The 12,500-nt window shown below is 38.9% G+C and overlaps 2 protein-coding genes across 2 annotated transcripts in view; one reads left to right on the forward strand and one right to left on the reverse strand.

Moving 5' to 3' along the window:
* Nucleotides 1-12,500, forward strand: part of LOC128250966 (uncharacterized) — a 474,572-nt gene that overhangs the window by 398,367 nt on the left and 63,705 nt on the right. The window lies entirely within an intron of this gene.
* LOC106869754 (protein white) overlaps nucleotides 1-12,500 on the reverse strand; it is a 45,118-nt gene that overhangs the window by 9,379 nt on the left and 23,239 nt on the right. The window contains exons 4-6 of the mRNA XM_089343151.1: nucleotides 5,037-5,108; nucleotides 2,896-2,991; nucleotides 1,590-1,756 (exon numbers count right to left, since the gene is read on the reverse strand). Coding sequence (XP_089199277.1) covers nucleotides 1,590-1,756; nucleotides 2,896-2,991; nucleotides 5,037-5,108 — 335 coding nt within the window. The remainder of the gene's footprint in view (nucleotides 1-1,589; nucleotides 1,757-2,895; nucleotides 2,992-5,036; nucleotides 5,109-12,500) is intronic.

Below are 12,500 nucleotides of genomic sequence, written 5' to 3' on the forward strand. Positions count from 1 at the left end.
ACGCAAACTGTCAAGGTATCGATCGCTCACCGACAGGTTTATGATAGAGCCTGTGGCAGTGGAGACCACCGGCGTTCTTGGCTCCCGGACCATATCCCTACTCCCCGTTATCGGGGCGGAGATGGCTGTCGCGGTGAGAGCGAGCTCCATCAGTCAGAGTTGCTATTCCAGCACATTTCCTTCGCCATCTTCAGGGTAACGCTTTGTCAATTTTACCTGGTGGGGCCATGAGGCAATCTGACTTACAGGTAATTGCACGTTCCCCTCCTTAGATACTTAGATCCATGCAATAGTTTATCATTTTGTGAGTTTTACGAATTTAGCTATCAAACTTTTATAACGAGGTTATTTGTTCGGGCAGATATTTTTCGAAAGAAAAACAACAATAAAAATAATAAACATGGAACACGACCAAAAAATAGAATAATCCTTTCCACTATAGCCACAAGAGATCTTAGTGTAGGGTTGGTCGATAACATCGACCCCTGTACTCAACTGGTACAATTTTTATATACCCAGCAAGGATGAAAGGCAATTTTGGCCTCCGTGGAATATGAAATCAGAATGTAAGGAGCCGGAAGGAATGACACAAAGCATTTATCCAGGGTGTTAACGATTCTGCTAGTTTACCATTTCAGTAATAAGCCATTCTACTATAGGCACAAGGCCTGAAATTTTATGGGGAAGGGTTAGTCGATGAATAATGGCTTCAAATTTTGGCACAAGGCCAGCAGCAGGTTTGGTGAAGGGGTTAAGTTGACTATATTGACCCCAGTGCTCAGTTGATACTTATTTCATTGACTGCGGAAGGATGAAAGGCAAGGTCGACCTCGATGGAATTTGATCCCAGAACGTAAAGACGGACGAAATGTCGCTCAACATTTTTTTGGGCGTGCTAACGATTCTGCCAGCTCGCTGCCTTATTATTAATAATAATAATAATAATAATAATAATAATAATAATAATAATAATAATAATAATAATAATAATAATAATAATAATAATAATAATAATAATAATAATAATAATAATAATAATAATAATAATAATAATAATAATAATAATAATAATAATAATAATAATAATAATAATAATAATAATAATAATAATAATAATAATAATAATAATAATAATAATAATAATAATAATAATAATAATAATAATAATAATAATAATAATAATAATAATAATAATAATAATAATAATAATAATAATAATAATAATAATAATAATAATAATAATAACAACAACAACAATAATAACAATAACAATAACAATAATAATAGCAATAGCAATAGCAATAGCTGCAATTAAGACACCATGTTTCGATTTCTACGTCTGTTTTTTTTGTTTGTTTTTGTTGGGTTTTTTTTCATTCGTAATTTCTTCCACCAGCCAGTTTCTACAATTTCGTTTAAATACACATATGCGTATGCTTGTATTAGTCTTCGATCTGTCTCCCTTTCTGCTCATCAATTTCAGAGGTACTGGAAAACAAGTTGTGAGTGTTCCTCCCACTTCGTCGACCAAACAGTAAATGAAGATGTGTGACGTGGCTAAAGATTTAAGTAGCAGATGTTGTACTTACTCGTCAAACATAGTAAATATTTCTGACGATGGTTGATGGATCGTTGTTATGATGGTACGGCCGCGAGACGCCATGTTTTTCAAAACTTGAATAAGATTTTTAGCTAAGTAAGAATCCAGACCGGAAGTGGGTTCGTCGAGAAAGATGAGAGGAGGATCTGTTAAAATCTTGAATAGAAAAAGATATAAAAGAGAAAAGAAATTGAGGGCCGTGATGAACATGGGTGTGTAGATGTGAGACAGAGAGGTAAGTATGAGAGAGAGAGAGAGAGAGAGAGAGAGAGAGAGAGGAGAAAGGGAGAGTATGACAAAAACAAGGGTGAGAGAGAAGAAGTGGAAGAAAACAGGGGTTAGAGTGAAAAAGATGACAGAGAAAGAATGGCAAGAAGTAGAAAGATGAAAAGTAAAAGGGAAGAAGACAGAGAAGGAGGAAGGACGGAAGGATGATCGGACGGAAGGATGATCGGACGAAAGGATCGTCGGACGGAAGGATCATCGGACGGAAGGATGATCGGACGGAAGGATGATCGGACGAAAGGATCGTCGGACGGAAGGATCATCGGACGGACAGATGGACAGATATTGAAGAGAAAATTTTATATACTGAGAAGTTCGTAAGCTGACCAAGCAATTCTCATGGAATGTGACTAAATGAGGTTCATTTTCCAACATAGTCCCCCTTGTGGTCCACACACTTCTTCCATCAGTGTTGCAGTTCTTGGAGTTCATTGGTGAAGAGGCTTTCATCCTTTTGGTCAAAAGAATGATCGGCAGCAGATATGCTGTCATAATCATTGCGACGCTAGTTTCCAGCCAAGTCTTTTTTCATGTTAAGGAACAGTTGATATTAGGAGGATAGGGATGCTGATCAGCCAGTTCAAAGTTCCAGTCACGTACAGCAGCCATTTAAAGCAAAGACTTGTGTACTGGAACATTGTCCTGATGAAGCAAGACCCCTCTCGTCAGTTTTCATGGGCGTTTGGTCTTGATAGTCTTTCATAGTTGCACAATCGCTTGGTCTTGATAGTCTTTCATAGTTGCACAATCGCTTGGTCTTGATAGTCTTTCATAGTTGCACAATCGCTTGGTCTTGATAGTCTTTCATATGTTAAAAAAATTGACAGACGACGGACGGACAGACGACGGACGGACAGGCGACCGACGGACGGACAGACGACGGACAGACAGACAGATAGATACTTAGGCGGACGGACGGACAGAGAAACAGAGAGGCAGACAGAGAAACAGAAAGTGAGAGAGGCCGTGTCTATAGAAAAATCTAAAACAGTACAAACGACAACACTTACCTCGGAAGCAAACGCCACTCTTTTTTTCTCTCCTCCTGATATTCCTTTGATTCTTTCATCACCAATCATGGTATTGGCACATTTTGTCAGGCTCAGCTGGAGCAAGAGACAAGAGATACATTGACGTAAGTGATAGTAAGAGATCGATGGTTATATATCTGCGACTGACTGTCTGTAAAGTCGATAAGCTATCAGAGGAACCATCGGCTTTGGGAGTCTCGAAAGAATGTTTTGTTTTTTTATTCTGTAACCTGAACCCAGCGTTTTGGTTGTTGTTGTTGTTGTTGTTGTTGTTGTTGTTGTTGTTTTGCCTCAGGTCATTCTTGACCCGTATGTTGTCGGCGGCTGTAAAATCTAGTTTGAAACAGATTTAGTTGTCGCTGCTATCTCTTATCGCGATCTAGCAGAATCGTTAGCGCGTCGAACAAAAGATCAAATACCACCAAAGTCGACTTTGCCTTTCATCCTTGCAGGATTGATAAAATTAACACCAGTCTGATATTGGTGCCTACAGTCATGTCTTGTGATTATAGTACTAACGATTATTATTATTATTATTATTTTATGTTTGACTTTTGTTTTGCATTTGTACAAGCTGGATCCAAGTCTCACCCAGAGACCTCAAGAGACAACAAGTTAGAAGTTCATGTAGGTGTTATGCCTAGGGTACCATATATTTGGATTTGTACATAGTGTTGTTCTAGAGAATGTTTAAGAGACCATAAGAAAATTATGTGTTTGCTTTAAAATTTGAGATCACATAGACAGTATTTTAGGTAGGATATGGGCAGTTCCCATGAGCACTATCTTTTGAACTTCAGCCATTTTTGGGTTTCCTGGTATCTGAGCTAGGTAGTAATCAGCCCGTTTCGCTGTCATTCCCAGGGCACCTATGACAATAGGTATTGTTTTCGTCTTCAGATTCCACATTTTGCTAATTTCTATTTCAAGATCTTTATATTTGCTCAGTTTTTGGTAGGTCTTGACAGATACGTTTATATCGATTGGGACAGTCATATCAATGAGGAGGCATGATTTTTGTCTGAAGTCTTTCAGTATGATGTCTGGCCTATTTGCGTCTATCTTTCTGTCAGTTTGAATGGTGAAGTTCCAGAGGAGTGCAATGTGATCATTTTCAAGTACTGGGGGTGGTTTGTGTTCCCACCAGTTTTTATCATGGGGCAAGTCCAGGTTTTTGCATATTACCCAGTGAATATATTGTGCAGCTCTATCATGCCTGTTGAGATACTCTGTAGGCGCAAGCAGACTGCACATGGAGACAACATGATCGATGGTCTCATTTTGTTGTTGGCATATACGACATAATGGGGAGCTGCCGTTCTTTAATATGTTGGCCTGGTAGTTCTTTGTAGGTAGGCATTGATCTTGGGGGTAGTTCTTTGTAGGTAGGCATTGATCTTGGGGGTAGTTCTTTGTAGGTAGGCATTGATCTTGGGGGTAGTTCTTTGTAGGTAGGCATTGATCTTGGGTTATTATTATTATTATTATTATTATTATTATTATCATTATTGGGTGAGAGAGCAGTGCATGCCATCAAAGTGACACTGGGGTACAAATATACGAAGCTCAGCATACCCATCATGACTACCCGTCTGATAAGAGTACACCAGGCACATGCATCACAACGAAATGTGCACAATAAACAGCGCATAACCTTGCAAGTAAGGGCTCAGTTAGAATTTTTTTCATGTTGAGTAGCCCATCCTGCTCAAAAGGTCCCTGAATAAGAGTTGTTTAAGGACGTTGAACGAAACACCCATGTTTCCAGAGGTGAATTATCCAAACCCCGAAGAATTCTTCTCCCCACATGCCTATGATGCTCCCCGACTACTTCTGCTCTTGATCAGAGATGCCCGTATCTTCATGATTAAACAACTGACAAGTACATCTGTTATTGAACAGAATATTTGCTATAGCTCATCTTTTATACCGAGACAAAACATGTACATGATAACACTTCCAATTAGTTAAGGTCAGAAACCATGAGAGACACTGCCGAGTACTGTATTTGGACATTATTATTATTATTATTATTATTATTATTATTATTATTATTATTATTATTATTATTATTATTATTATTATTATCATTTAAAGATTCGTTTGAGAAATGCACTCACCTCTCTAATTACATCTTTCACTCTTTGTATCCGCTGTTCTTTGTCGTAAGACTTATCCATTCGTAACAATGCCTACAGGAGATCAGAACAACCATGATTAAGCATTAATCATTAAACATTGATCATTAAACATAGAACAATCGATATTATATCTTCATTTTTTTAAATCCGATATTGAATAAGAGGAATTACATTTAATACGATCGATAGATTTTTCTTGATCTGACCAGTTACTGGTTATTGCCTATGTGCTTACAAGACTTTCTATACTCGTACAGAGTGGTGTGTATTCATTTCAGGTTCATATATATGGGTGTATATATGGATGTATATATATTTAAGTATATGAATGTCTACGACGGTTACTATGACAGAACCTCTCATATGAACTTGTGATGCCTATAAACAATCGTGTTTATATCGCTAGCGAGAGACAATTATCCGCCATTGCTGCCGCGACTACATGCTTCTGTTGCTCTTTTACTCTTTTACTTGTTTCAGTCATTTGACTGTGGTCATGCTGGAGCACCGCTTTCTTTTAGTCGAGCAAATCGACCCCAGGACTTATTCTTTGTAAGCCTAGTACTTATTCTATCGGTCTCTTTTGCCGAATCGCTATGTTATGGGGACGTAAACTCACCAGCATCGGTTGTCAAGTGATGTTGTGGGGGACAAACACAGACACAAACACACATGTAAGCTCGTAATAACTGTATTAATATTTGGAAATTTATAAAAAAATTTTAATATTATTGATACCATAATATATACGAACACTCAATATAAATTCAGCATATCATATTCCTATTGAATATTTCTAATTAATGAATTTATATATATATATATATATATATATATATATACATATATATATATGAAAATTTTAATTTTAATTTTTAATGTATTAATCGAATTATATTTCGTATATAATTATTTGCAATATGTATTTTGAATCCGCTCTCTGATTAATGGAGACATTACATTATTAGGAAAAAACCACAATATTCAAAAAACATTCAAAATCCAGCGGGATGTACATCTTCCTGATCTTATGGCCCTTGCTGGTCACAGAATGAATTTGTTAGCTCAGTTCGGTAGTATTATAGGAGAAATCGCGATCTCATGTGTGAGTAGGAGGGTAACGAAGACTTATAGCGATGAAGGAAGCTAGAGGATGGGGGTGATGGGGGAGCCAGGTAGCGAAGCATCTTCCCCCCACCCTTTTACTACTAAGATAGAGTTAGTTTCTTTTATCTTTCAATTCTATTCAACAAGTGGTTTTAGGGGCTAGGTACAAAGAGTAATGTCCCCCAGTTATTTATATATTTACTTATTTGGGCCACCCTTTTTGTTTCATACCACCACCACCACCACCACCACCCCCTCGTATAATCTCAGAACAGTTGTTTCACTCTCACGGTCTTTTGGCTTTAAAAAGGGAATATACAGAAGGCTGTCAAGTAAGTAAATGTACAAATAACTGGGTGAGCTTACCCTTTGTACTTTACACAAAAACCACTTATTCTTTACTTTCTTTTACTTGTTTCAGTCATTTGACTGCGGCCATGCTGGAGCACCGCCTTTAGTCGAGAAAATCGACCCCCAGGACTCATTTTTTGTAAGCCTAGTACTTATGCTATCGGTCTCTTTTGCCGAACCGCTAAGTTACGGGGGACTTAAACACGCCAGCATCGGTTGTCAAGCGATGGTGGGGGAACAAACACAGACACACACACACATACACACACACACACACACACATATACACACATACACACACACATATATATATATATATATATATATATATATATATATATATATATATAATCGTTTTTTTTATTTACTATTTTTTCATTTGTCTTGCCCTTTTACAGTCTGTTGTGTCGCTAAATTTTTACTGAGAACATATTCTTCGTGGTTAGATGATTCGGCATCTATTTCTAGCATATAGGAGTCCACTTTTGCTGGTCATTCCTCTTATTTATGTATGTTATATATATATATATATATATATATATATATATATATATATATATATATATATATATATATATATATATATTATATATATATATATATATATATATATATATATATATATATGTTCAAAAAAACACAAAAAACAATAACAAAAAAACAACAAAGTGAGGACGTGATACGGATAGTGTTATTGGACGCTCGGGAAAGGAAGGAGAGAGAGTATGACGTTTCGGGCGGAGCCCTTCGTCGGAAAGACAGAAAGTTCGGAGAATGGCAAAACGGAGGAAGAGGAAAATGGGACCGATGCCCACGAGGTTACATTGTGAAAGGACCGGAAGAGGAGGTGGCGGGGGAAAAGTTCTTTCTAAGACAGGAGAGTGAAAAACGGAGGTGAATATCTGTGCGTGCGCGAGAGTCTGCGAGTGTGTGTGTGATAACAGAACGTGTGTGTGCGTATGTATGTGTGTGTGTGTGTGTGTGTGTGTGTACATGGTTTGGTGGTCTATCTGTTAGTGTGTATGTGTGTTTGTGTGTGTGTGTGTGTGACGTAGTGGAAGGAATTAGTAGCAGGAATAGTTAGTGGGTGCTTATGAACAATAGTTAGTGGAGGGTCAGCAGGCAGTTTTTGAGTATGTGTGTGTTCGTGTGTGTGTTTGTGTGGGGTTGTAGGTGTTGGGTACGTGTACGTGTGTGTGTGTATTTTGTACGTGCGCGTGTGTGTATGTGTATCTTTTTGTGCGTGCGTGTGTGTTTGTGTGTATGTGTATGTTGTGTATATGTGCGTTGCTGTGTACGTGTGTGTGCGTGCGTTTGCTATATATATATATATATATATATATATATATATATATACGACGGGCTTCTTTCAGTTTCCGTCTACCAAATCCACTCACAGGGCTTTGGTCGGCCCGAGGCTATAGTAGAAGACACTTGCCAAATGTGCCACGCAGTGGGACTGAACCCGGAACCATGTGGTTAGTAAGCAAGCTACTTACCACGCAGCCACTCATAGAATTTAAAGATAAAAGAAGTTAACTCTTAGTTGTAGGGGTGAGATGCTTCGCTAGCTGACTCCCGCCTGAGCCACTAACCTCCTTCATTGCTATAAATCTTCGTTACCCTCCTACCCACACACGACATCGCGTTATTTTCTCCTATAGTGCTACCAAACTGAATTCATTCTGTGAGCAACAAGGCTCATAGGATCACAGAGATGTACATCCTGTTGGATTTTGAATGTTTTTGAATGCTGTAGTCCATGTATACACGTGATGAAAATAGTTCTTGCCTAATGAAGTAATGTCTCCATTAATCAATTAATAAATTCGTTGGAAACAGCTGTAGTGAATAGATACAATATCCATCTGTTGCTATTTATTCCTTTATTATTCACCTCTCTCGGAACGTGATCCTTGTGTAGATCCGAAGTATATTATGGACTGTGAATTTAGTACAATGTGTGTTACTTGATTAGCCCCAGGGCTGTTGATATACTCAGTCGGGTACGGTTAATCGTATATATAACCTAAATAGCTTCCTGCCTGTAATTTGGTATCTACGTATGTATTCCCCTATTTTTGTTGAGTGCACCTTTTGCTTTCCAACCCGATCCGGTGCCTTATCATTTAAGTACCTGATTCACTTGAATCCTGATCTATCATATATATATATATATATATATATATATATATATATATGAGCATCGTGACGCGTAATCACGGGGATGTGAGTTCGAGTCAACAGCTAACCACCTACACTTTTTTCTGAAAAATAGGGATAGTTTATCCTGTTCAGGCTATATTATTAGCATTATCGTGCAATTGAGAATTTAAAATCACTTCTTTAACTTTCTAAGACATCTCAACGCCTCTAAAAGCAAACTTCGTTTGTTTGTTTACGTTTGTCGTAATTTGAATTTAATATATATATATATATATATATATATATATATATATATATATATATATATATATATAAGGCGCAACCGTGGTTGTGAGGTAAAAACTTTGCTTCCCAACAAGATAGCTCCAGGTTTAGTCTCACGGCGTGGCGCCTTGGGCAAGTGTCTTCTACTCTATCCTCGGGCAGACCAAAACCTTCTGAGAGGATGTAGTAGACGGAAACTGAAAGAAACCCGTCGTATGTATATATATATATATATATATATATATATATATATATATATATATATATATATATATATATATAACCACAATGTAACCTCGTGGATATAGTTGGCGATTTTTTCTTCCGTCTTCCCTTCTTTGGACTTTCCTATATTTCCGACGAAGAGCTCCGCTCGAAACGTCAAATTCTCTTTCTTTCCTTTCCCGAACGTCCAGTAACACAATATTTGTATCACGTCCTCGCGTTGTTGTTTTTGTTGTTTTTTGTCCTTTTCTTTTCTAACTTATGTATATATATATATATATATATATATATATATATATATATATATATATATACATACATACAATAAAGACCAAAGACTGTTACCACTTTTACGTGACTGTTCTATGCAGAACAAATGTTACTATATTTTAACCCCATGAATACATCTTTTCCCGCTGTATAATGACACAAGACCTGTGTCTGTTTTATTGTGAGCAAGGGAGCGAACCACTCCCGCTCCAGGAAAGCAAAACCAGTTGACCGGTTTCTGGGTGCCCTCTTGTCCTCAGTAGTGGACGTTTTCCTGCTAGAGATGGCAGCTAGTAGTCCTTGCTCGCAATATATAAACAAAGATGCAATTATCAGTCGCTGATCTTGCAACAAGCTAAAGTAGCTGGTTTTAAATGTCAGAAAGAAATTCACATAGTAACAGTACTAAACGGAAGTAGATGGACAAAGAGAAAGTGCTTTGTGGGACAGGAGACTGTGAAGAATGGCTCGTATCTGTGTGTATGTGTGGGGGGGGCGTATAGTGGTAGTGGTATGTGTGTGATACTGTGTGTGTATGGTAGTGTGTGTGGAGGCGCAATGGCCCAGTGGTTAGGGCAGCGGACTCGCGGTCATAGGATCGCGGTTTCGATTCCCAGACCGGGCGTTGTGAGTGTTTATTGAGCGAAAAACACCTAAAGCTCCACGAGGCTCCGGCAGGGGATGGTGGCGAACCCTGCTGTACTCTTCTACCACAACTTTCTCTCACTCGTACTTCCTGTTTCTGTTGTGCCTGTAATTCAAAGGGTCAGCCTTGTCACACTGTGTCACGCTGAATATCCCCGAGAACTACGTTAAGGGTACACGTGTCTGTGGAGTGCTCAGCCACTTGCACGTTAATTTCAGGAGCAGGCTGTTCCGTTGATCGGATCGACTGGAACCCTCGACGTCGTAAGTTTCCGTCTACCAAATCCACTCACAAGGCTTTGGTCGGCCTGAAGCTATAGTAGAAGACACTTGCCCAAGGTGCCACGCAGTGAGACTGAACCCGGAATCATGTGGTTCGTAAGCAAGCTACTTACCACGCAGCCACTCCTACGGTTGGCTACTACCACTTTTTACCGGGAAAGGTGTACAATTTCACTACTTTTTGTAGGTTCCCCCTACGTCGGTGTGTTAGTATCAAGTGACAATGTTTAGCGTCCTAAGTTAAAGCTAACACGGTTGACTGAACAGGTCTTGTGGTAGTACTAATCAATCAATGATCTGAATGTTTCTGTCACGTGTTCGTAGAGAATGAGCACATGACTAAGTTTAGAAACTTCTGTGCGTTTCCCCTCTATGCCCGTGCTTTAGTGTCACGTGGCAGTATATTTTGCGCCTGAAATGAAGGCCGATGCGGTTGCGTGAACATGTTTAGTTAAAATCAAGGCACTCCAAATTAAGAGAGTAAACAGGAGTCGTTTGTATGTAGTCAAATCGCTAAAGTTTAGGTTGTTAGCGGTATAGCTTCCTCATAAGTGACAGAATAAATTTTGTGTGTGTACTTTGCAAAAGTTTGTTAAATCTGGGTTTGTATTTTTGTATGAAAGTATTCTCTTTGTTTATCCGTGCGACATAAGCCACGTCTTTCTATTTCAAATTTTTGAAAATCAGTGTAAAAAGCTGTGAAACTGGTTAAATCTAAATATAATAATTAAAAAAATATTTTAAACTATTCTCAGTGCAATTTTTCAACTTCTATTTTTCATTTATTCCTACCCGTGTGGAATAAAATAACTTTGTTTTGTGTGTGTGTGTGTGTGTGTGTGTGTGTGTGTGTGTGTGTGTGTGTGTGTGTGTGTGTGTGTGTGTGTGTGTGTGCGTACGCGTTATAAAAAACGGGAAAAAGACAAGAAAAAACAACAACGTGAGGACGTGGTACATGCAAAGTATTAATAAGACACTCAGAGAAGGGAAGACAGTGGTTGTTTTATGTCTTGAGCAAAGCTCTTCTTCTGAAACTGGAGAGATAGAAAAGTACAAAACAAAAGCAAGGAGGAAAAAAATTGCCAACAGTCCACGGGTAGTTTCATTTTGGAGTGACCGGAAGTAGATGGACAAAGAGAAAATACTTTCTGGGACAGGAGACTGTGAAGAATGGCTAGTATCTGTGTGTATGTGTGGGTGTGTGCGCGTGTAGTGGTAGTGGCATGTGTGTGATACTGTGTGTGTATGGTAGTGTGTTTGTGTGGCAGTAACTTAGTGCGTTTGGGTGCGTGGTAGCGTGTTACGCGGTAGCGTGTTACGCGGTAGCGTGTTACGCGGTAGCGTGTTACGTGGTAGCGTGTTACGTGGTAGCGTGTTACGTGGTAGCGTGTTACGTGGTAGCGTGTTACGCGGTAGCGTGTTACGCGGTAGCGTGTTACGTGGTAGCGTTTGTGTGTGCGTGTGTGTGTGATTATCACTGTCTACATGTGTTTATGTGAGTGAAATGTGTGTGCCTGTTAATGTGGTAGTAGTGACAGGTTTATGTGTGGGTAGTTGCGTGTGTTTTGCACACGTGCGTAGATGATATGGTCGGTAGTAGTCGGGGTGTTTGAGTGGCAGTCTCACAGGTGTGTGAACAGGTGGGTGTTGACGTGTGTGTGTGTTGGCATATGTACGTAAACGGAGTGGGAATGTATGTGTGTGTGTGTGTATGTGGACATGTGTATGGGTATGTGTATGTGTGGGTATGTGTGTGTGTGAGCGTCCCACTCTCTCTCTCTCTCTTTCTCTGTATATGTATATGTGTATGTATGTGTGTGTTGTGTGTGTGGCGGTATATGTGCTTTCATCTGTGTGTGCATGCGTGTGTGTGTATGCAGTGTGTATATGTGTATATGTGCGTGGGGCTGTGTGTGTGGAGGTATATGTGCATTCATGTGTGTATGCGTACGCGTGTGCATGTCTGTGTGTACGTGTATTTAGTTATGTTGTATTCCGTTAGGAACGCGTTAGAGCTCGTCCACCTTCAGAATTACCCAATAGTATTGGTAGTATTATTATATACTTCCAAGCTTAAACCGGCCATTCGCCGTGTGTGAATATGAAATTGAAGAAATTAGAGTCAGGAAGATG

This window comes from Octopus bimaculoides, chromosome 27 (genome assembly GCF_046866305.1).
Source record: "Octopus bimaculoides isolate indiv1 chromosome 27, ASM4686630v1, whole genome shotgun sequence".
In the NCBI taxonomy this organism is placed as follows: Eukaryota; Metazoa; Mollusca; class Cephalopoda; order Octopoda; family Octopodidae; genus Octopus; species Octopus bimaculoides.